Genomic DNA, 22,416 nt, shown 5'->3' on the forward strand with positions numbered 1-22,416 from the left:
TCATTTATTACTGAGATGCTAATTTCACAAGGAGCAATCAAGATGACTGTCAGGTATGCAACACATGCAACACCACAATGCTGATGTCTGATTGCTTTTCAAATTATTGGTCTTACAAAGAAAACGGGGCATGCAGGTCATTACCAATAAGTTTCTGCCTGACTTTAAAACTGTGCCATCTGAGTACAAACTAACAGCCAGACCTTTTAATATTTCAAAAGTAGTGTACTTAAAAGTAGTTTTCTAATCAGCAAGAAAGTTGTCATTATGCAGCAATCATATGATTAGTAGTTTTATCATTTACATATTTAATAGCGTATAAAAATAAATCAGGCACAAAGGAATAAAATAGCTTAATCCTGTTACACTCCGTTTCATACCTAGCTAATCATTAATTAATTTCATTTCGCATTTTTCTGATCTTCTGGGTTGTTTTTTTCCCCGGCTTTTTAAGGAATCTTTTATACCAGTGTTATGAATTTTAACACGCACAGCCAGCAACACTGCTCTGATATATAAGGATCTGAGCTTTAACAGCAGCTAAATGAAAACCAGCCCCAACTATTTACAGCCGCATCAGACAAGGGAGCAGGAGCATCACAAAGCAAACCATCTCTGACTGCACTGCAGTACTCCAGTAAGTCAGGAAACTTCTCAAGGAGGTTGGAAATGATGCCTGGACAATGGCTTCTGTGAGGGGTCCAGTTTACAAGACTTATTGCAGGGGTAATTCATTGCTAAAACTTAATCTGTCTATGAGGAAGGTATCTCATACCAAAAGCCTCTTTTAATAGATCAGACAGAAACGTTAGGATTCAAAGGCCAGAAGATAAACAGAGCTGTGATAACTGAAATCAGAACTAAAACAGAGGTGGGCTGGAAGAAGTTCATCTAAGTAGCTTTGTGTCAAGGGAGCCATAAAAGCTATAAAGAAAACTGATCAATTATCAGTTCTTCCAGCTTTCACATCCACGCAGAGCAGCTCAGCTCTGTGAAGACACAGACAGAGATGGCAGCAGCCCCTCTGCTGCTGCACAAACACACACTGCTGCCACAAGCTCCTTAACTAGCAGGAAACAAGTGCAAGGTACCTGCTAATCCACTGACATTTTACCTACGTCAATAGGAAAATGGATTTTTTTTGTCATCTTTTCAAATGAAACTCACCCTTTTCCTTCGACTATTGCTTCCTTAAGGTGAATATAGGAGGCAGGAAATATGCCCTTTGAGAGGGAGGGAGAGGAAAAAAATTAATGTTGCACATAATATATCTATTACCTAACAACCCACCAAGATATACTGCCAGGCCCGCACAGAGCCATTCACATCCTTTTAAGTATCAGAATTGTTGTTTTTTTATACATGCATTTAAACGTTTTACCACATGACCTTTCAAGAAAGTGTTACTGCAACCTCAGCACACAGACACTCAGGTTTTTTGAGCACCACGTTCTTAGCAGCTGCACATACTATGCAATGGAGAAATCATGGCTGAAGGATTACAGCGCTGAACTCATCTACATGACATGATGGAGACTAAGAGGTGAAAATCATAGAATCATAGAAAATGCAGGTGCTGTTATATTTAGTGGGCATGGTGGTGAGGGGTTGATGGTTGGACCATGCAACACACTGGGCTGCCTGGCTCAAGTGCATGACATATGTGTAAGTGCATGCATATGCAGAACACAGCCATCCTGCATCACAACCATAGCTTACACACTGCACTGTCTTTTCTCATCAATGTATTGTTAGTACAACAAGCCAAAAACCACTTCAGCAGACAGTACTGCAAAAGAACAGTGCTCCTTTTCTTATTAAAAAAAAAAAGTTCTAAATTACTCTCAACATTCTAGAAGTAATAATTTGAAAATAATATAAAATTGTATTTTAAAAAACAATTCAAGTCAAGCTGAGAAAATAACTTTCTACCAACTCACTGATAGTGCTACAGTGCTAGCAGTTCCGTTTTCTGCTTCGGGATGCAAAGCAGTTCTTAGAAAGCTGAGTAATTCCTTCCTCAATCTGTGCCTTCTTGTTTCCTACATCACTCTCAGAGTATAGCAGAAGTCTCTCAAATGACGCTCGATGGTAGAGCTCATTTTATGTCATAAGGTTACATCTACTCCAAATTAACTTAAAGCAAAATTGTTTCTTGCAAAGATGGGTGAAAAACAATCTTTGCACAGATCACTGAAGTGCCCGAGCTGCACCCTGTGTTTGAATACGTGGGGAGTGCAGTCAGGGAGGGAGCAAGTAAGAACCGAAAGGAACCAGCAAACACCACCAAAACCAACCCACCCAGCAAGGAGGGCAGAACTTCAGGGGAGAAAGAAGGTGGGGGTCATGCAGGTCACCAGAGCAGGAACACAGTGATGACCAGAAGGTCTGGTGTGCCAGCAAGACACACCAGTTACAGCAATATCAGCAACGTGGATGATCCCTGCTGCCCAAGATGGAAAAGAGCACACCCACCCTTCTTAATTTCTATGGGCAAGCATATCTCCCATGGCCTTTAAAAAGAACTCTACCAAAGCTTCACATTTTAAGGGTTGCAACTCACGACAATATCAGAAAATGAGTTTTCTTTCTAAAGTTACTACATTTAGCTGCAGTTGGACAAACGCAGCAACACCCAGAATCAATTTAAGCCAAGAGGAACACATCATTTCTGCGTGGGCTGAATGGGGCATGCTCACGAAATATGGCTTGTAAGAAATATAGCACATCTCCAAGAAAAGAAAGTATTAAAATAGAGTAGAAAAAACACAGGCCAGGCCTGGTTAGGAAATGGGTGGGATGAACCACAGAGCTAACTCGGTACTTTCAGACATTCAGAAACAACAATCCCGTATGCAAACATGCAAATTTTTAGAGTTTTAATTTAAAACTTAAAGAAAAAAAAAAATACACAAATAAAAGCTGCGTAATTCTGGTTAATGACTGCTATAAAGTAAAGCGAAAAAAATAAAAATAAAACGCAACATTACAAGCAGCGTTTGTGCTGTTTCCTTACTTTTTATTTCGGAGAAGTTGCTATAAACAGCAGCCCTTTATGCATGCTTAAAGCCGAACAACCAGGCTAAATTGCACCGCAGAAGATAAGTGCCCCTCTCCCGGAGAATGACTGAAAAAATCACAACGTAGATCTCATCACTTCCCAAGACGCAATTGCACTGTACAAGTGATGTGTTATTTAACAGAGAGCAGAGCAAACTGACAGTCTGGAAGCAGATCAGCTGGGATGGGAAGCTCTTAACTTTCACAGAGGTGAAGGCTCTGGCACACACAAGTTATTGCAGAACAAGCTAATGCACATTAAACTATCTCGAGTAACTGCATACGTATACACTTAAATTGAAAAAAAAAAATGCACAAGTAAGTTTTTAGGTCTCATCACAGTAAGTTCCAGTTAACTTGAAATATTCCCATTTAGGCCAGGTTGCAGTAGCCCTGTTCTCAGAGATCACTACCATGCAGCAACACCACATGCCCAAGATCCCTGTTCAGAGCAGAGCCTCAAAGGCACTACGCTATGACGAGCGAGCAGCACTCACCTTCTTGGATTTCTTCCTCAGCGTATAACCTCTGTACCAACCTAGGGGGGAAAAAGAGGAGATAGCATTAAAACCTTACACCTCCCAGCAGTGGCTCCTTCTGAGCTCAGCAGCCCCTGCCTTGTTTGCACCAACACATGCAACGAGCAACCTGGCTAAAACAAAGCCTTCTTCGACAGCTGTAATGTCGGGGAGTATGAGAAAACTGAAGGAGAAGGCTACATGGCAGAGATGGCATTCCACACAATGTGTTTAACTGAGATTCATTTCATTTTAATTAATGATTTACCGACGTGAACAAAACCAGCTTACAAGCACTACCACTACGATACCTAAAGTCTGGCCAGTTTGATTTTAAAACCTAAGTTGAACAAATTCAAGTTCTGAAACGTAGATCAGCCCTTTGTCACCTCCTCAGAAGACAAGAATGTTTCGGGATTTGCAGTTCACAGAACGAAACAGGTAAGAGGCAGAGGTCCTGAAGAAGTTTGGAAAATTAAAAACACAAATGTGTACCAAACTGTTTAGTAGAGAGCATCCGCGCCTACTGCAAAATTCCTTACTCTACACTCCTGGATAAGGAATATAAACTAAAGTCTCAAGCACACAGGATTTTTCAGCCTGCTCTCCAGTGGCACATGGTGAATCAATTCATTGTCTTCTCGCTGTCCCACATTGATGTCCTCTGTGCCCACATGGGGACAATGCCCAAACGGATGAGCTCCATTGCCCTGCAAACAGCCACCACCACGCGTCCCTCAGCTGCACAGCTCTATCTTTGCCTCCTCTTTTTCCAACTCATCCTGCTGCCTGGCCCAGGACATGGGTGAGATGGGGAAGCCATCTCTATCTAACACAAAACAAAACGTCTATTCAAGTTCTCAGTTCTCCACCTATAAAAATAACTTAAAAAAAAAAAAAAGAGAGAACCGTGTTGTTCTCCTCCCCATCCAGAGGAGCACTGCAAAAACAAACCATTAATTACGGTAATTAAGGTCACAAATTGTTATGTTTCCTCAAACCGCAACAAAGGCAACTTGTTGGCACTGGACAACGGAAGACCAGAGCACAGCAGAGGTGTGGCTGCCTCCCCTTCTCCTGCACCAAATAAAGCAAGAGCAGGGGTGGGAGTGACACACATGGGTGGCGATGGCATCACAAAGCTGTCCTCACCTATGGTGTAGCCCTGCCTGATTTTACTCCCCATGTTTGTAACCTCCAACAAAGAAAAGGGACCAGCGAGGCACCTGCAAAAGGCATGCACAGGAAACACTTGGCCAGCGCTGTTGTTTCTCTTGATATTTGCTATGCATTTACCCAGGACAGGCATTAATTGCATTTTAAAAAAAAAAGAAAATAAGATAAATAAAGAACTGTAACCAATAACTAAATATTCTTGAAGTATCAGCAAAAATTTTAAACTACCTAGTTTGGAACCCAAAATACTACTCCTTCCTACAGCAGCTCTAGAAATGAGCAGCTGCTCAAATACAAACATTCAGTTTTGAAGCCTACTTACTGCTAAATTTAATAGCCTTTCACTTTAATAAATCTTATCTACTGATCTATTTTTGACTATTCTACCCAATTATGTAAAGAAACAGAAGTAAGGCAACAAAAGTCAGGCATGCGCTAATTCAGAATGCGGCAAAGATTTGTTTAGGGATATCTACTTTGAAAAGCAACCCTTCCTTCCCAACACATGAATGGTATTTATCAAGTCACGTGGCTTTGCTGTCGTCCAGCTCCTCCTGCAAGGTTTGCATTAAGAAGCACACCAGGAAATTTTCGAATGGAAAAAACGAGATTTTCCGCAATTCCCCCTGAAATAACAACATTAATTTGACTTTAAAGATCCATTATGCTCTCAAATGCTGTTAGAAATGAGCTTCATCTTTTCTCTGGGTCCTAGAAGAGCAGAAACATTCCGATTTAACAAAGGAAAGTGCACACATCACCATTCCCATCACCTCAATACAAACACAGGCTGCTTGCAACAAGCCTCAAACTTCACCAAATCTGCACAGGAAAATATTTGTAAAAACTGGTTCAGCACTTCAGAGAGAAAATACCCTTTTTTGACTACATTTTTCAGAGATGAAAATGTTTCAGTAATAAAATTAAAATTCAAGGTTCTACTTTTTTTTTTTTTTTTTAAACCTTCAAGTACCATTTGATGCACATATAAGCAGAGTCCACTGCAGCAATCCAATCCAGTACAAAATCCTACAGAAGCCTGGCTGGTCTTACAGCAGAAATCTCCCATAAGCTCTTCTTTTTGACAAAGAGGATTTAGAGAAGGAACAAGTTACAGCCCCACTGCTTCCCAAACCCTACCAAGCCGCTCCTTGCAAGGCCAGACACAGGCACGTGTCCAGCAGCCCTCCAGGCAGGCTCAGGTGCAGCTCAGCAGGATGGGCAGGTGCGTGAGCACAGCTGGACACTGGACACCTGCAGACACCAAGGCACCTCCTGGGGCAACCCTCCTGAAGGGGCTGGGAAGGAAGCTGGAGATCAAAGAGCTCAAATAATTGCCCAATAATGGCAGCTCTGAGAAGAAGAGAGGTAAGAATTACAGCATCTCATTTCTCATCGCAGCAGAGAAGTCATGAGTAGCCACTGTACAAAATGCTTGGAAGAACATTAATTTATTTGCATTTCTTTTAATGTAAACTCGCCGCAGCCATACAAAGATCCCAAAAGCCCAAAACCATGAGCTGACAGCACTAAGGTCTTTCTGTTATTTGAGCCTAAGGAAAAAGCAAGTCATCTCCACCATCCCATTAAGCTGCCAGCAGTCATGATTTGACATGGTTTCATGCAGGATTGAATGTTTCTCCCACACTCATTAAATAAAGCAATTTATATATATATATAAACACAAATCTGCTTAATATTTAAATCTTTCTACTTGCTTTTTTTTTTGCATTAGGTTATTATTAAATCATATAACTTCAGATAACAGAAAAATTACTTTGCATAGTCAAATTTGACATTCCAGTGGCAACCTGAACCCTACAGGAAAACGCCAACCTAAAAACAAAGAGAAAATTAATTTGCATGTAGTGATGAATTAAGCCTGTTACGTCTGTTGAAATAACACTGTTTAAATAGATGTAACAATAAAAAAATACTGATTAAGTCAATATCTCAAACAAAATTAGCACTCAGAGGGACCAAAAGATCAATGCCTAGAAACAAATTATGTCATTCAAAACATTAAAGCAAAGGCATTTGCAAAAGTTTAGTTATACGTTACTTATATCTCTCCAGACTGCAGCAGGCCACACAATTTACAGTCTAGGATGTAATGAAAGAGATGTACTTCACTTGGCTCTCTACTGGATCAAGGAAGAGTAGAGAAGTGCTCTGACATCTTTCACATTCTGTTGACTATCGCACTCCACATTCCGATTCCCTTTTATGGATCAAGGAGGAAAGATTTTGCTTGTACAGTTTCATATCAAAACAAGCAAAGCATCTGAAAACCTGAAATCAGTCCATAGCACTGTAGCACATGTATCCATCTTACAAGAGAGACATAAATAATTTAGGACCCAGGTGACTTTCAAATTCAGATTAAACTTCTTTTAGCAGCGGGTTCCTTTGCATTACCCAAGGGTATCCAACAGCATCTATCATTTCTCTAAACGTAGGACAGATACTGCAATCGATCCATACAAATAAAGCTGTGAGAACATCCATCTTTCATAGAAAAGGAAATGGTTATTCACCAGGTATCGACCACACGCTTCTTCATTCGCATCTAGCGTTGGTTAATTCCGTGCTCATTAAAAATAACGCGTTTTGTCCTCTCGCAAGGAAGCAAGTAATTCATCACCTGATAATACGGGATGATAAAGCCACAAACAGAAAAGCAATGAAACTGCAAAAGCAATGCTTGGGCAACGCAAGTTTTGCAAGCTTACCTTCATATGTTTCTAATATGTGCACGGTGTCTCCTATTTGCAAGGAAAGTTCATCTGGTCCCCTCGCGTCATAGTTGTAAAGAGCTAGACAGAGAAAACACTGCTGTTAGCACACGCAAGGCAACATGGCTTTCAAGACTGTCACTTCTTCACACAACTGATTTTATTATTCATTATTGCCATATTCAATCTCTTTGTGCAGCTTCTGGCCAAGTTCTTCGATCCAACAGTATGTAATTTTGGAGCCAATCTCAAAAGGCGGACGTCCACCGTTCCAAGTTCATCTCTGAACCTACTGATAATGCTTTGCTTCTTCATAACAATACATTCGATTAATTTTTTTTGGACTTGTCTGTCTTCCAGTACTTTGTGCCAATGTGATGCAGGAAGCCTCCCATGCTGATCTGCCCTGGAGCAGCACTGAACAAACACCTTCAGCCTACGCTAAAGCCAACTGCAAGCAGCAAACGCTGGAAGTAAGCTTTGGAAGTTGCTCATGCCTCACAGCCATTGACCTGCAGGCTGCTGACACCCTGCAGAGTTCACTTCTGGACAGGGAGAAACTCCAGGAAGAAAAAAAAAAAAACTTGTTTCATTGTAGATAAAGGAAGAAAGAAAGACACAGTAGTCAGATACATACCAACAAATAACTCATACGGAAAAGATGCATCATCCTACTCATCAGTGATCTGACGTTATAAACAGCAACCTGGAGTTTCCAGGTTAAGGGGGGGGGGATTATTTTGTGTTTGTTTGCTTTTCATGAAGTGGTGGAAGAGGAAGTATTTTAGAACCATTGTCTGCAGAAGATATTCAAGAACAACCACAGAAGTAATGGAGAGGCCATTTCTCCCCACGCTTCACAAAAGAAGTAGTGCTAAAATTAGGAATGGCTAGAAGAATACCAGACATCTACCTGACAAAGATGCTGCAAACCACGTTTGAGCAGAAAAAAGGTATTTAAAAAATACCTGGAAACCAAAACAGTTACGACCTCTAATGCTAGATTTTGGTTTTGGTTGTTTTCATGTTCCCCATGAAAGAAATCCCCCTGAAAGAAACAAAGCCTTCTGATACCTGGTAGGATCTTCACAACTGAAGGCTACAAGCCCAGCATATCACGAGACTGAAGCTAATGAACTATAATGAAAGCAGACCAATGAAAGTTTCATTCATACCCCACTCTGAGATGCTACGGATTTCTTATCCTTGTACTTCCAGTACACAAAAGGCCGAGCTCCTCTGAACAGAGATCTCGTCTTTACAATGAGAGCTTTCAGAGCACAGCATCAAAAGAAAGCTGTTTCTTTATTTTAAGCATCTGAGAATCAAGATTTTTTCGTTATTTGTCATAACGATCTGATTCTAATAATGCTTTTTCACTTCCGCAGAAGTTCTCTCTACACTTTCTGCCACCCCTCGTGTAACCAGCTCCTTCTCCCTCCCCACCATTTCCCAGGGACACGAGCTGGGCAGCACTGGCCACGAAGGCTGCAGTTGCTCTCTCTGCTGTTATCATTATCAGAATGCATCTCCCGTGGAACTGAGAACAGCCCAGCCCCTCTCGCAGGAGACCTTCACAGATGGTTAGACCAAAACAGTTCACGGGACATTAATTAAACGTAACATGCTCATCACAGGGCAGAAAGCACTTCCACAAAACCCTCAAACCGAAAACCTACAGCAGAAGGCGCAAAGCCACCCTTCCACAACAGTGAGGTATCAGACAGGACGCGAACCCTGCTCCCCCTCCGTTCAGCACCTCCAAGCATCCCCCTCCAGGACATTCCCTCCAGGACATTCCCTCCAAGCATCCCCCTCCAGGACATTCCCTCCAAGCATCCCCCTCCAGGACATTCCCTCCAGGTCCCAGGTGAGCCCAAGCAGGGCAGCTCTGCCTGCAGGGAGGTCAGCAGCACATGCAAAACATGGTCAGAAAGCATCGAATCCCACTGCACAACGTCACCAATATCCAATGCGTGAGGTGGGTTCTTGGTTCTTTTCTGGGTGGCGCGGGAATGAAAGAGATGCAAAAAAAAGCAACAGAAATATGAAAGAGAAAACATAGTGTACAGCACAGGATCCTACAGAATTGAGGAAAGGACACTTGAAGGTAAAAAGGTATGAAGATCAAGGCCACTGCAGAGACTAATAATCACCAGTATTTAATGAAGGCTTTAGAAAGAGATACAGTTTTATTGACATCAAAACAAGCCAAGCTAGCTACTCCGGTTTTAATGTTTTTGTTAACTTTCTCATTATTAAAACGAGACAAATCCTTGCTGCCAGGTATCTGGAGCACAGTATTTCAAAGCCGTAATTGCTATTCTACAGGAGGAGAGCGTTCTGTGAAAAACATTAACAAAAATTAACATTTTGAACTGTTCCGAGCAGAGGAATGTTAACAACCATGAATACATGGCACGCTTCCTAAACAGCGGCACAAGGGACAGTCTGTTTGATAACACTCAGCAGGAATTTTTTTCTGTCGAGCTTTTGGGAGTACCAGAAAGACGACGTTAAGCAGCGAGCATGAGCTCTTCTGAGGTTGGATGGTTAAAACCTCAGCACCTAAATCCAAACTTCTGGCCTCTGCTTGGATTTCTTGAATGTCACAGCTGTCACAGGACTCAAGAGAGAACCTGTGGGTGCTCAACAAGTGCAGAAATGAGCCCATCTGAATCGTTCGCCTTTGAGACCCTGATGAGCAATCTCACTGTGCAGTACCAAACACCCCAATCAGGAGAAATTCACATTATGACAGATTCACACGATGACAGATTAAAAACAGTTTTGTAGCAAGTTCGCACTTCGGCTAACCGTTCCTCCAACACTTAAACTGAATAACATTAAGGATCAAAGGCAACTATGAATAAAAGACATTAAAATTTATATCCGAGAGTGCTAACTGGTGTCTGTCACAATGAGGAGGGTCACGTAACATGAACTTCACTGTAATGACCAATTCTCTTGACTGAAGATGACAAGCAGCCACCGAGCAGTAATTACTACCCATGACAGCTCCCACTGACCTCAGCTGAGCAAGGAGAGGCGGCCAAAGAGGGAAGGCTCATTTCAAAATAATAAAAAAGAAAAATAATACAAAGAAAATTTGGCTTGCAGCAGCATTCACAGATAAAGAAGCAAACAACCGGAATAACTATGAAGTGCATTCCGCCCCTGTGATTACAAAACAAGGCTTGAACTACACAGCGTACCCCTATGAAAGTCAGCAGCTAACCCCCACCGGGGGGGATTTTTTATGCAGCGACATCAAAAGTTGTTATGACGGATCAGATGTTTGATTGGAGCAAACACAACGCTTTAACTAAGGGAAAAGAAATATTGGAGGAATAAAGCACGAACCTGGTACATGTATGTCTTGTCTGATCAACAGCATACAGAGTCACGACTAAGAACACTTCAAAGTCTTAAGTAGAAATTCCAATTTTATTTTTTATTATTATTATTATTTTCAAAACTTAAGCAAGTCCAGATTAAAAATCCAGTTCTCAGCACGACACGCTTTATGCTGGGGGAGTTCTAAGCCAAATGAAGCATTAGGTCACCCCACTGTGCTTGAATTATGGATCAAGGCCCAGTGTCTTGGAAAAGGAATTATGTAGCCTATAACTTAGCTTCAAAAAAAAAATCTTTGCTACAATTCACAAGCAAGGAGCGTGGTTACTTAAGCACCCAAAGACGCATGGCTAAGTACTAGCCCGGGCACATTAATCTCATGGTTAACATAGACTAATGCAGTATCCCAATGTTCTTCTGCACCAAGACTGGCACAATCAAAGCAGCACAGTTAAGCTTCTTTGCTTCTGCAAGTAAACACTCCCCATCCTTCTAAGAATACTATTTACAATGCATTCTCTCCTTAAGAAACACATGCATGTTAGAGAAACGTTAAGAAGTGATGCCCAAAAGATACCACAAGTAACAAGCTCAAGAAGGATGCTGCTTTCCAGGTCACCCAGCAGGCTGCCTGTCCACAGAGGCACCAACATTTGCTCAAGCACTTGTGCCACCTCCCTCCACTTGAAGAGATGAAGGATGAGGTTCCTCAAGCCCAGCACGCAGCCACCAGCTTTAGGTGAGCAAAGGAGGGCTCTGTAAAGGGCAGGTCTCCCTGGAAAAGACCTTTGAAAAGATGAAGGGAGCAGACTTGAGTGCTCCAGAAAGAGCTAGGTCCTTACCAGACATCTGTATCTGACCACCACTTTCTAAACGCATTTAAAAGATTGCTGTGTAGAAGAGAACAACAGCATTTTCTCAGAATTAGAGAAAGAGCTAACAAGCTTTCTTTTCCAGTTCCAAGTATCATTAGCTATGGTTTCATCTAGAGTTGAGGGAGCCTACTGTATTTGCAAGTTCATATCTATGGACCACACCTCCTCAACCACCCCATGATGGGTATCCATGTACTGGCTTACAAAGAGACCATTTCAGCTGCAGCCTTACACCTACCCTGCTTATAAAAGCCAAAGTAACCCACCTCATAGTGACAGCAAAGCAGGGGGATTTCAGAGCACATGCTGACGATGAGTAAGGAACAGCTGTGGCTCTGGAGATCTGCACTGAGCAAAACAAGCAGAGGACGGATTCAGAACGATCTGTTACCAGGCTGACATGAACGCAGAACAGCGCTCAGCAAACGACTTCTCTCTGTCAGCCAATTTGGAGTTCCAGCTCCGGGATTCAATGACCAGAACCAAAGTGGCAGGAAAAGTGCAAGCAAAAAGAATACAAAGTCACAAGTGATGTCCAGCACCCCGAAGGCAGCTCTCCTTTGTATGCAGCAGGCTAGCACTCTGCTGCTCTCTGCTTAGGAAAGCTACATTTCAGCACCAGAGATATTTCTGCTCATCAGCCGAGCTCCCAGCCATGATGACCAAGTGACCGGTAGCAGTCACTGCCTTCACCCGGCCTCCTCCTTCCAGGGCAACAGAGAAGCAGATCTACACAAAAGTACTGAAATGTCAAAAGCAAAGAATTAGCGCGGGCACAGAAAGCACAAATTTTCAACTCTAGGAGTTGATAAGGAAAGGAAGAATGAATAGGGCATTACAGTAATTGCACTAAAAACCCATCTACTACTACAGAATATTAAACAAACACCTCTACAGGACCACATTAATTAATCCACGCACATTAGAGAAATGAGGAGTGCAAGACTAGAAGAATGAAAGAGAGGTGAAAGAGGAAAAATGGTAAAAAGCAAACAAAGGTAACATCAGTATGTACTGAGAAAGCTTTTCCCTGCATGAAAGCTGAGATTGCTTAAGATACCATAAAAATATTACTGTGTAATATTCCCTAGAATTATTTTGCATTAAAGCCCGCATTAAACGTTTTACACTCTGGAAAGAAAAAAAAAAAACACATTTAACATATTATCAGCTTTATTTGATCGTGCTTTTTAAAGAAATCCAGCACACATAATAATGTTTTTTTCATAAAAGCAAATTGAAACTAGAGATAGAAGCGATGTCCACTGCAAATCTTTACCATTGAAAACACATCAGAAACCTCAAGATTTTCCTCCTTTTTATCTAAACAAAAGTGCTGGATTTCCACATTATAGTGACACCTGAGATCTCCACTACCAACCCTGAGATGTTTCCAATTCTTACAGCTGAGGGTAACGAAGAAAGAAGAAAATAATTTCACAAATCAGGATGCGCACCTAAGCTTTGCTACAGATGACTGCCTCATCTGCAGGGCAACCAAGTGCAGACCTTCCTACATTACTGAAGTCACCCTGTGCTTTGTTATCCCTGGTTTCTCCAAGCTGAGATCACGGTTCTCAGTACTTTGGTTGTTTTGTCATCCAAACTGTGACAAAGCAGCTGACTTGCACAGGAACACACTGAATTTAGAGGTGAATCCGAGCACGCTGGCTGAGCGAGCCAAGGGCCACCCAAGCTGGAAGCATTACTAAGCGCTACGTCAGGCTGTGGAACAGATGGCAGCACAGGGGAGCAAGATGTTTTGCAACACATCTGGTCTCTTATCACTACCCAGCATGAATTAGTAAGATGAGGAGACTCTGTAAATCCAGAAAAAAAAAAAAAAGAAAAAACCTGAAGTTGTTTTGCCTTCCAGAAGCGTAACTACTGTGTTGCTGCATCCTCCAGGCAGAGCTCACGTAGGAGAGAACAAGATGCTTACTTCTTTCTACAGAAATTTTTTAAAAAATGGAGTTCTAGGCCTATCTAAGAGTTACTCAAGTTCTTGCTTTTTCTCCTCTCACCCTTGAAAACAGATGCTTATTCTCAGGGAGCTGATGAAGATGCCAGCTCTTAGCAGCTTTCTCCCTTCTCTTTTTTGCCAACTGATCTGTATTCTGAAAGCTTCAGCCACTAAGTGCTGAGGGTACGAAGTCCAAACTAGTGTTACAAAAAGAAGAGAGATCATCACTGACTGTAAGAACATTAATAACGTGGCATATTGCATAGCTAAGATGATCAAGAACATTTAAATTTATTTTTAGTATTAAAAAGTCCCTTAACTGAAACACACTGTATGCAAGAGATAATCACATAACCCAAACTCTTTTATGCTGGCATTTGTAAGCAGGAAAATTCTGACTTCGACAAGCACAGAAGATGGGCAAGAGGCAGATACCTTGGCATCTGTCTTCTGCTAACTCAGAATCACACACTTTCGACGTTCCCCTGATTTCCCTGCACTTGTCTGCTCAAAGCAATAGCTTGGCTTTTGCTGTGGTGGTCAATGGGCCATGTCCCCTAAAGAAGGCAAAGACAAAATGTGAGTATGCACTGCTCCTGCATGAGGACCTGAAGGACCTCTGTGCTTTTAAACAGCTGAAAATTGAAATGGCCTCTACCCAAAATCTTTGCAAAATCTTTGATATTGATGTGCCTAAAACACATCAAAGTACACACAGGGCACGAGGAAGGAGGAAATGAGTTAAACACCGGATGGAAGAACTCGTGCTGCTTACGGTCAGTGCTGGCACAGGATGCAGCACCTATGAGCTGGCCAGGAGTCAGCAGAGGCCAGTTAATCAGACTGAGGCCACACAAAAGGTCAGTGACCTACGCAGGCACTTCATAGCACTTCTTCAGTGATAACCAAGGGAAGAAAAAAAAAAAAAAAAAAAACAGCAAAGAGAGAACAGAGATAGCAAGAACCTGTGGCCAAGCACAGGAGGGCAACAGCATCAACATCGGCCAGCAGTGCCCACAGCCTTGGAGAAGGTCCCAAATAGAGCAGCGCAGTTCACAATTACCTTTCCAATCATGGAGACAGGTGCAAACGTCCCCAAATGCAACAATCTCCACCTCAAAACGAGTTTACGAAAGGGATTATATCAGAGCGAGGTGCAAAACCCTGGTAACCCCTTTGGTCCTTTCCAGGCTAAAACAGCACAAACCCCCATTGCCAAAGCCTGCAGACACTGAAACCCGAGCTACCGACCCGATGCTCAGGCGGGGCACGTAGCTTCCCCCAATGTTGGGCACATCACTTTTTATGCAAGCCAGGTAGAAGGCTGGCAGCAGATGCTGGACACAGCCAGTTCCCCAGCACCTGCTGCTTATGGGATGAAGCGGAGATGTTTATGACAACACCTTTTTCAGCTCTCTGTTGTTGCCGCACAAAAATCCAGACAGGAGGACGTTTTATCTGTGTGAGGATTCTGACAAACAACCCACACAGCACTCCTGCAGCTCCACTTGAGGATGCCTGAAGCAGCAGGCCCATTTCCTCAAGTTTTTCCCCTTGTTATTGCAGGTCTCCATCTCACCAAGCGTATTTTTGCAAAGAGGGTGTCTTTTCCTGAGCATTTCTGCAGCAGCGAGCTTAATGTCACGGCTATATTTTAATAGTCATTTCAATGGTCTATAAAAATCAAGTTCAACACAATAAAACTTCTATCGCACTACTGAGGAAACAGTTAGCAAAAAAATGGGCCCTGCAAGACACTATTCACTGCAATACGGAGCTGATGATGCAGAGCAAAAAGCCTGAAGCAAGGGGACAATGGGGGCGATGGGAAGAACTTCCATTTCCTGCTGTTCTTCCTCCTCTGTATTTCTACCAGGAAAAGAAAAAAAAAAAAAATCAAGATTCCTGTGTTGCGTTCTCAGGAAAGCCTGTGGACAGGGGAAGAGGGAAGAAGGCATTTTAAGATTTTTTACACAGCAGACCTTACTCAATTTGGTTTTGCTTACCATCACCTTATGTGGCTCTCAGTCCTTCAAGCTGTCTCCAACAGCAAGAACTACAGGGAAAGAGCAGGGATCCAGAGGCAAATAATCCCTGAGGAACTTGTTCCGCTTTCTTAGAAATAGCAGCCAAAGAGAGGATTTACCTGCTAGGTGCTGCAGTTTGATCCACCAACACCTCCTCCTTTCCACAACAGCGGGGCTATTGCAGAAATAGGAAAGGTGTGGCATTTCCCCTGAAGTTGCACCTTATGCACACCAGAATGAATGTAAAAATGCAACCAAGGACACTAGCCAAACAGCACGGAATGCATTAGAAGAGCGGGCATTTTGCAAAAAAACAGGGAAAAATTGTTTTTTCTCCAAACCAGTAAGAAACCACATGACTCATGCAGCTTTCAGAAAAGCAAGAGAACTGGCTTGGCAGCTAACGCTAACAAAGAGGTTCTGTCTGATTCACTCGGGGCTTTGGGGGCCAGGCTCTGGGCTCGGCCCCATCTGGAGCACCGCGCTGCCTCGCAGCATTGCTGCAGAACAGTTCTGCTCGGCCATAGAGCCCCACGCTGCCCAAGGACAGCGCTTTTAGCTCACACTGATGGATGTACACGCTGGAAGAAGCAAGGAGAAGAAAATGTAACTGATACGGTATTCCTATGCTTTAAGAACTCTGAACCACATTTTACTCTCCCCATAAATCAAAGACGCGTATCTCCTGGAAGAACGAAACAGAGCAGAGGAACAACAGAATAATCTGCTTGCACAACTAGAACTCCCTCTCTTGCTAATCAATAGGAACCTAGATTTATAGCTGCAAAGCTTAACTTTAGCACAGGCTAATGTGATTGTCCTCAAACCTTTTCTAGCCTAGTTCAAGTGGATCTAGCCCAATTCCACCCCAGATGAGGTGACGGCACAGAGCCATGTGCCTGGGCAATTCAGAAGCAGCTCCCAGCCCACACACCTGGGGAAGCCCCAGCATCCAGCAGCACCAGCCTGCACCTGGAACCTCAGGCCCAAGAGGAAAACTCAATGATACAGAAGAAAGTGGCTATCCGCACTCGTTTTTCATTTGCTGCTTGGGAGGCTTTTGGTGGGCAGCAGGAAGATGGCCCTCCTCAGAGAGAGGTCACACTGGTAGTGGCACTTACCCTGGGGGCCAGAGCAGCCTTCTGATGGCCACCCACCAACCTTCTGCTCCTACCAGCATTCCCAATTACACTCCAAAAGCCATCAATTAAATGAGTGCTACTACACCCACATTCACTCACTGTGCACACAGCCCCCATTTTGCCCAAGGTTCAGCACGAGGCAGCACAGACACAGGAGGCACCAGCAAGACCAGCAAGGTCAATCTGCAGTAGAGAAGCGTGCAATGAATGCATCAACGTTCACCATTATTCTAACCAGCTGCTAGAAGAAAAGAGCAAACTATTTTGGCTTTCTTTTTGGCACGTTATGTCCCCAGCACCCTTCCAGCTACTGGCTCCCTTTGCTAGGAACACACTGTACAGCTGCCAGCAGTGCCAATGGCCAACGCTGGCTGAAGGACAACCACCTCACTCTGATGGTTTCCAAAGCAGCCTAGAAGACTTTGAATCTGCTCAAATGATGAAATTTGGCAAGCTCCAACTGTCAGTGCACCTTTGTGGTGAACTGGACTGCCATTGTCCCTCACAATCACTTTCCCTTAAAATTCTTGGGTTTTCCCACTGTAAAAATACTCCATCTGTCTAATAACTTTTAGCAGACCAACTCCAATTTCTCATCTATTCAACTTACTAATCAGTTTCACGATCCCTACCTCAATGCAAAGCGATCTGAAAACAAACAAGCCAAAAGGAATACGGCTAGCTGTTCCTATATTCAACCCATACCCCATGCCCAAGGAAAAGAGCTTTATCTAGTGAGGATGTATCAAGCTGTAGCCCAATACGTAGCAGGAATTTTCCCTACAAAAATCAGCAGGCATTTGCTCCAGCTAATCCTGGTGAGAGCATCCCACCCAACACCTGGACCTCTCGCAGCGGGACTGGTCCAGCTCACTGGCCACAGACAGCCATATAGATGTGAACATTAAAGAAGCACACGGGCACTATTATCCAAGCACAATACACGGACTCCCAACCTTAGAGCTGTATTTTGATATGTGAACAGATGCCAGATAGTTCACCTTCATGTGCTCCAGCTGCACAAGTCCAAAGAGCGCTTTGTGCATTTCCTCAAGTGAGTCACCAATCAGAACCATTTAAATCAGAGTTACTGCAGCTCCGTAAACACAGGGCCCCCTTTTGCAGCAAGTTATTGATAAAAATCTGCTAATAAATCATTTCAAGAATACTTTCAACTGGAAACTCAAACGCAAGCTGAACCCACACGAAACTTCTAAAAATGTAAACAATACCACAGTTGAGTAATTCTCCTTACTCTGTTTTAGAATGTGCTTATCTGGCTGGATCCAAGCCACTGCCTTTATTTATTTATTTAATAAATAAGATTTATCACGCAGCACTCAGAGCAAGTCACTTCAGGCACTCCTCGAAGCCTCACTGGCTACTCAAAGAAGTTTCTTTCCAATTAAAAGGCTGCCAGTGAAACACCTTCCATAAGCTGTAGCAAAAGGGCTCGGTGCCACCACAGCACGCATTGCCTGCGCCAATACCCCAGGAGTGAGACTCAAGGATGGATTGTATCAGACCAGAGTCCAGAAACCCAGAGCCACAACCACAGAAGCATCAGGGAGCCAGTGCTGCCCAGCAACCCCCCAGCTGCTCTTGAGCTCTTAGGACAGCAGCTACCAGCATTGAAGACACCCAGTCTAAAGTAACTGCAGATGTTCTGCTATCCACATAAATGACTTTTTTTTTTTTTTTAAATCCCTGTAGACTCTTAGTTACAGTGAAACACGTAAGAACAAAACCCACAAATAAAAATAAACAAAATGTAATATTAAATACCAAAAGAATATTTGGCCCTCCATCAAAACTCCGGGGTTGTTGTTTATCCCCCTTTGAGTCACACACGATGGAAACTACTGCCTCAGAAATACCTCTGTGCCACACAAATATCTGCTCCCTACTCCCACCAGAATATCTTGGTAGCAGAAAATTCCGGGAAAAGAGCCTTCACCTAACATTCCCAGCCCTCCCAGTGCTCTGTCACATCTCTACGCTCGCTCAGCAAAGGAGCCAATTCCCACAAACACAGCAGCTGTCAAAGCCTTACAACAACTCTGAGTTGGTCCTGGGCACGCAGCTCCCATCACCTGGGAAATCAGAGAACAAGGTCCGTGTCCGTGCCTGGCGAACAGCGAGCAGTGTCAGAAGAGACACGAAAGTACAGCAAAAACTTGACCAAAGTCACACACGGGCAGAAGATGGACTGTCAACAGCGAGAGGCATCCCTGACAGGGCCAGAAATAGCGGCTGCATGTTACAGCCAGCGGAGCAGCTCTTATGTGAGGTGGAAGCCTAGACACCTCCAAAACTCAACTAGGACAAAAACACACAACACTTGTATTTATTCTGTTCTTTAAGCCAACTTAATCGTGACGCTAGCAGTGTTTTAAATTACGCCACTTAGTCTCTGCACTGGAAATTTCAGAGATCGGTCCACAGAAATAAAGCAATCAATTTCTAAAGGGAGATGAAGAAAAAAAAAAAAAGGAAAAGGCAATCTCAGGTCTATTCCATCTCGATTTCCTAGTCAAAGAAGCACTGGGAAGGCTGGGAACCAACAGGGAACACAACCAACATCTAGTAATGACAATATGAAACATTAGCAGGGGCTCTGCTGGCGCAACAATTCCACCTCTGCCTGCCATGACAAAGTGAGACAAGTGACAAGAGCTTACAGATGGCTACTGGAACAGAGGCGAACAGTTCCATTGTATTTGGCATTTTTCCCCCCAGCTATAAATCTCTAAGGATAAACATTATTCCCCATCAGTGAAAAGGGTGAAGAGGTGGTAACTAGGTGAGCAGGAGGGAAGGAATCTCAGTAAGGGCAACAAGACAGACAATGTCTGCAAGGAAACAGAGCATCTGTGGATACAGAAAATAAGAGATACAGGCAAAAAGATAGGAGACCATTAAAAGAAGTATACGATATTAAAAACATCATATATATTATTTCTTTGTGTAAGCAGGAGATGAGCAGGTTCTCACGTGCCGCTGTGTACCACGAGCCCATTTTGCTCAGACTCAGCACCACTTTAGCCAAGAGAAAGCTTAAAGGATCACCCACCCCTTCATCTATAACTTTCCTGACCTAAACAATATGCTTAACTGTATTTCTACTTAGCCATCGAGACCATAGCATAACCTCCCCTTTAGAGGACAGCATTTGTAAGACATTCCCAGGAACCGCCTCAATCAGCTGCAGCCATTTCAGGGTCATGATTTGCTCACTGGAGTCATATGCACAGCACATTTTTGAAAGCACGCGTACTTTTAAATGGTTCACCATCTGTGTCAGGACTTGGAAACTCAAATATCATCAGCTACTTCCATCTGGCTCAGCGCTGAGATATTTCCTGTCCCAACGTCCACTACAGGAATACTTTTTACATTACCAGTTGCTTTCGTTTCACTTGGTTTCTGACACACCAAATGCTACACGCACACCAAGCTGGAGCAGAGACAACTTAATTCCCCAATAAAAGCACCCAGCCGCACTCTGAGCCCACTCCGTGTTGCCAATATTTCTGCCTGCAGACCAGCTGCCACAATGATGGCTGCATTACAGGCTGAAGCATCAGCTGGGAGGCAGGCAGGCATGCTGCTAGAAAGGCAGGTACCAACTGAGCTCCCTTCCACTTAGCCCCTTTAGCCTACTAAAGTATTTCAAGCACCGTCATCAGCATCAAGAGGCAACTTATTTCTTTTTTAACTTATTTCTTAATTTTTTTTTATTATTACTACCTTAGAAATCAGAGAAAACCTCTAAAACCACGTGTTCTCAGTCTGGGCATGCTCAACTCCTGGCCTGGCACCAGCACCCTCCCCTGGGAGCTGGGCAGTCCCAGGGCTCAGCCACGCTCCCCAACATGTGCTGCCTTACTACCCGGGACTTCAGATCTAGCGCTGTCAGTACTTCCGTGCTTTGTCTGGAGAAAAAGGAAGACATGCACAGAGCAAACACAAGCTTCAGGAGGCATTTCAGTGCAGTGAGGGGCTCAGGTGCCTCGCAGCACTGGGTCTCTTTGCATGCTGCGGGCTGTACGCTCCTCACCTCCCACCTGTGCTTTCAGACACCACGTGCCCAAGTGGTTCGGGAGCCGTGTCCCACGCAGCCCTGCTGGCAATCCATGAGGAATTCACCATCTCCAGCACTGCGTCCGCTGCCCAACGAGAACAATACAGTTGGTTGCTGCCAGCACACGGCATTTCTCCAGCGCTCCCGCTTCATGCTCCTCACACCGCAGCGCGTGGCTTCACGTGGGATCTGATCAAGGTCTCTTCAAGCTGAATATTAATCAGTTTGTGAAGCTGTACAGAACAGAGCACCCAGAAGCCAAGCACTTACAAGCACACGCTGATTACGTACGCCTTTACTTTCTTCCCATCCCTAAATTACACAGCACACCCTCCACAGCTTACTCACTTGTTTCTTCTGGGTAACACAAAGGCGTTTTGCTATTCCAGCTCCCTTTGGTGAAATCAGTCACAAGAAACCTCTGAAAACACTTTATAAAAAGGTCTGTGCTAAAATAACATGGACAGTACCCTAAACTAAGCAGCACTGGTAGGAAATACCATACCGTGTTAAAAAAAAGTGCAAGTATGGTGGTCAATAGTTACACCAGTTATCCATCTGTTGCTTTTGTTATGCATAAGGTTACATGGTTGCACATAATAGTTCTCAATGTAACTATTTCAATTTAGTTACAAAGCTATACCGAGCAGGAAAATACTTCAAGAGATAATTCATATTTTGCTGATAAAACTGAAATTCAGCAACTGCTGCTCCTTGTGTTACACGTCTTCATATCAATAATCATTTTTAATGCACAAACTACATAACCATGAGAAGTCTGATGCTATAAGTATACGTATTTTCATCACTACGGCCCAAAAACATAGATAAAGTTTTACGACCACAAACATTATCTTTTTGAACATTCTTTCAGTTTAGACAGACTACCACTTCCATTTTCCTCCAAGCTCAAAGAAGTATTTCAGTAACTCATTAAGGAACACATTATAACATTATTCAAAAAAAAAAAAAAAAAAATTACTGTTGGAATACTACTTGGATCCACCAAAGGCAAGCAAGCAAAATTAAGTGTTTTCAAGTTTGCAGAAAAGATGCACTTCTCCTCCAGTTCACGACCAATGGCCCAGCTCCATCCAAGGAGACCCCTGCAGGAGAAGGCCACGCCATAGGAACTGAGGCCAGCCACCCTTGCATGCTTTGTAAGAGCCTCAGATTTGCAGTGAGTACAGACATGAGATTGACATCGCTAATGGAGTAAGTGCTTTCAAACTGGATTAGCACTAGCCCCTCATTGGAGCTTCGATTCATTCCTCTAGGTCAGCTTCCAGCTATTTATCTTAAGTTAGACACATCCACAGGTATTTAACAAGACGTATTGGATTTCAGTCCTAGAGGACTACTGCAGGGCTAGAAAAGGCATACCCTGCATGTGGTCCACAGCCAACACGGGACAGTCTCCAGAAACAAAAAGTATCTCCCCAAAATGCTTAAGCCTGTAGTTACAAGCTGAGGGACAAG

The 22,416-nt window shown here is 43.3% G+C and overlaps 1 protein-coding gene across 2 annotated transcripts in view; it reads right to left on the reverse strand.

Moving 5' to 3' along the window:
- Positions 1-22,416, reverse strand: part of DOCK1 (dedicator of cytokinesis 1) — a 279,672-nt gene that overhangs the window by 251,492 nt on the left and 5,764 nt on the right. For both annotated transcript variants that reach the window (XM_021400439.1, XM_021400440.1), the window contains exons 2-4: positions 7,487-7,570; positions 3,558-3,598; positions 1,168-1,223 (exon numbers count right to left, since the gene is read on the reverse strand). In XM_021400439.1, the coding sequence (XP_021256114.1) occupies positions 1,168-1,223; positions 3,558-3,598; positions 7,487-7,570 (181 nt within the window). The remainder of the gene's footprint in view (positions 1-1,167; positions 1,224-3,557; positions 3,599-7,486; positions 7,571-22,416) is intronic.

This window comes from Numida meleagris, chromosome 5 (genome assembly GCF_002078875.1).
Source record: "Numida meleagris isolate 19003 breed g44 Domestic line chromosome 5, NumMel1.0, whole genome shotgun sequence".
NCBI classification, from domain to species: Eukaryota; Metazoa; Chordata; class Aves; order Galliformes; family Numididae; genus Numida; species Numida meleagris.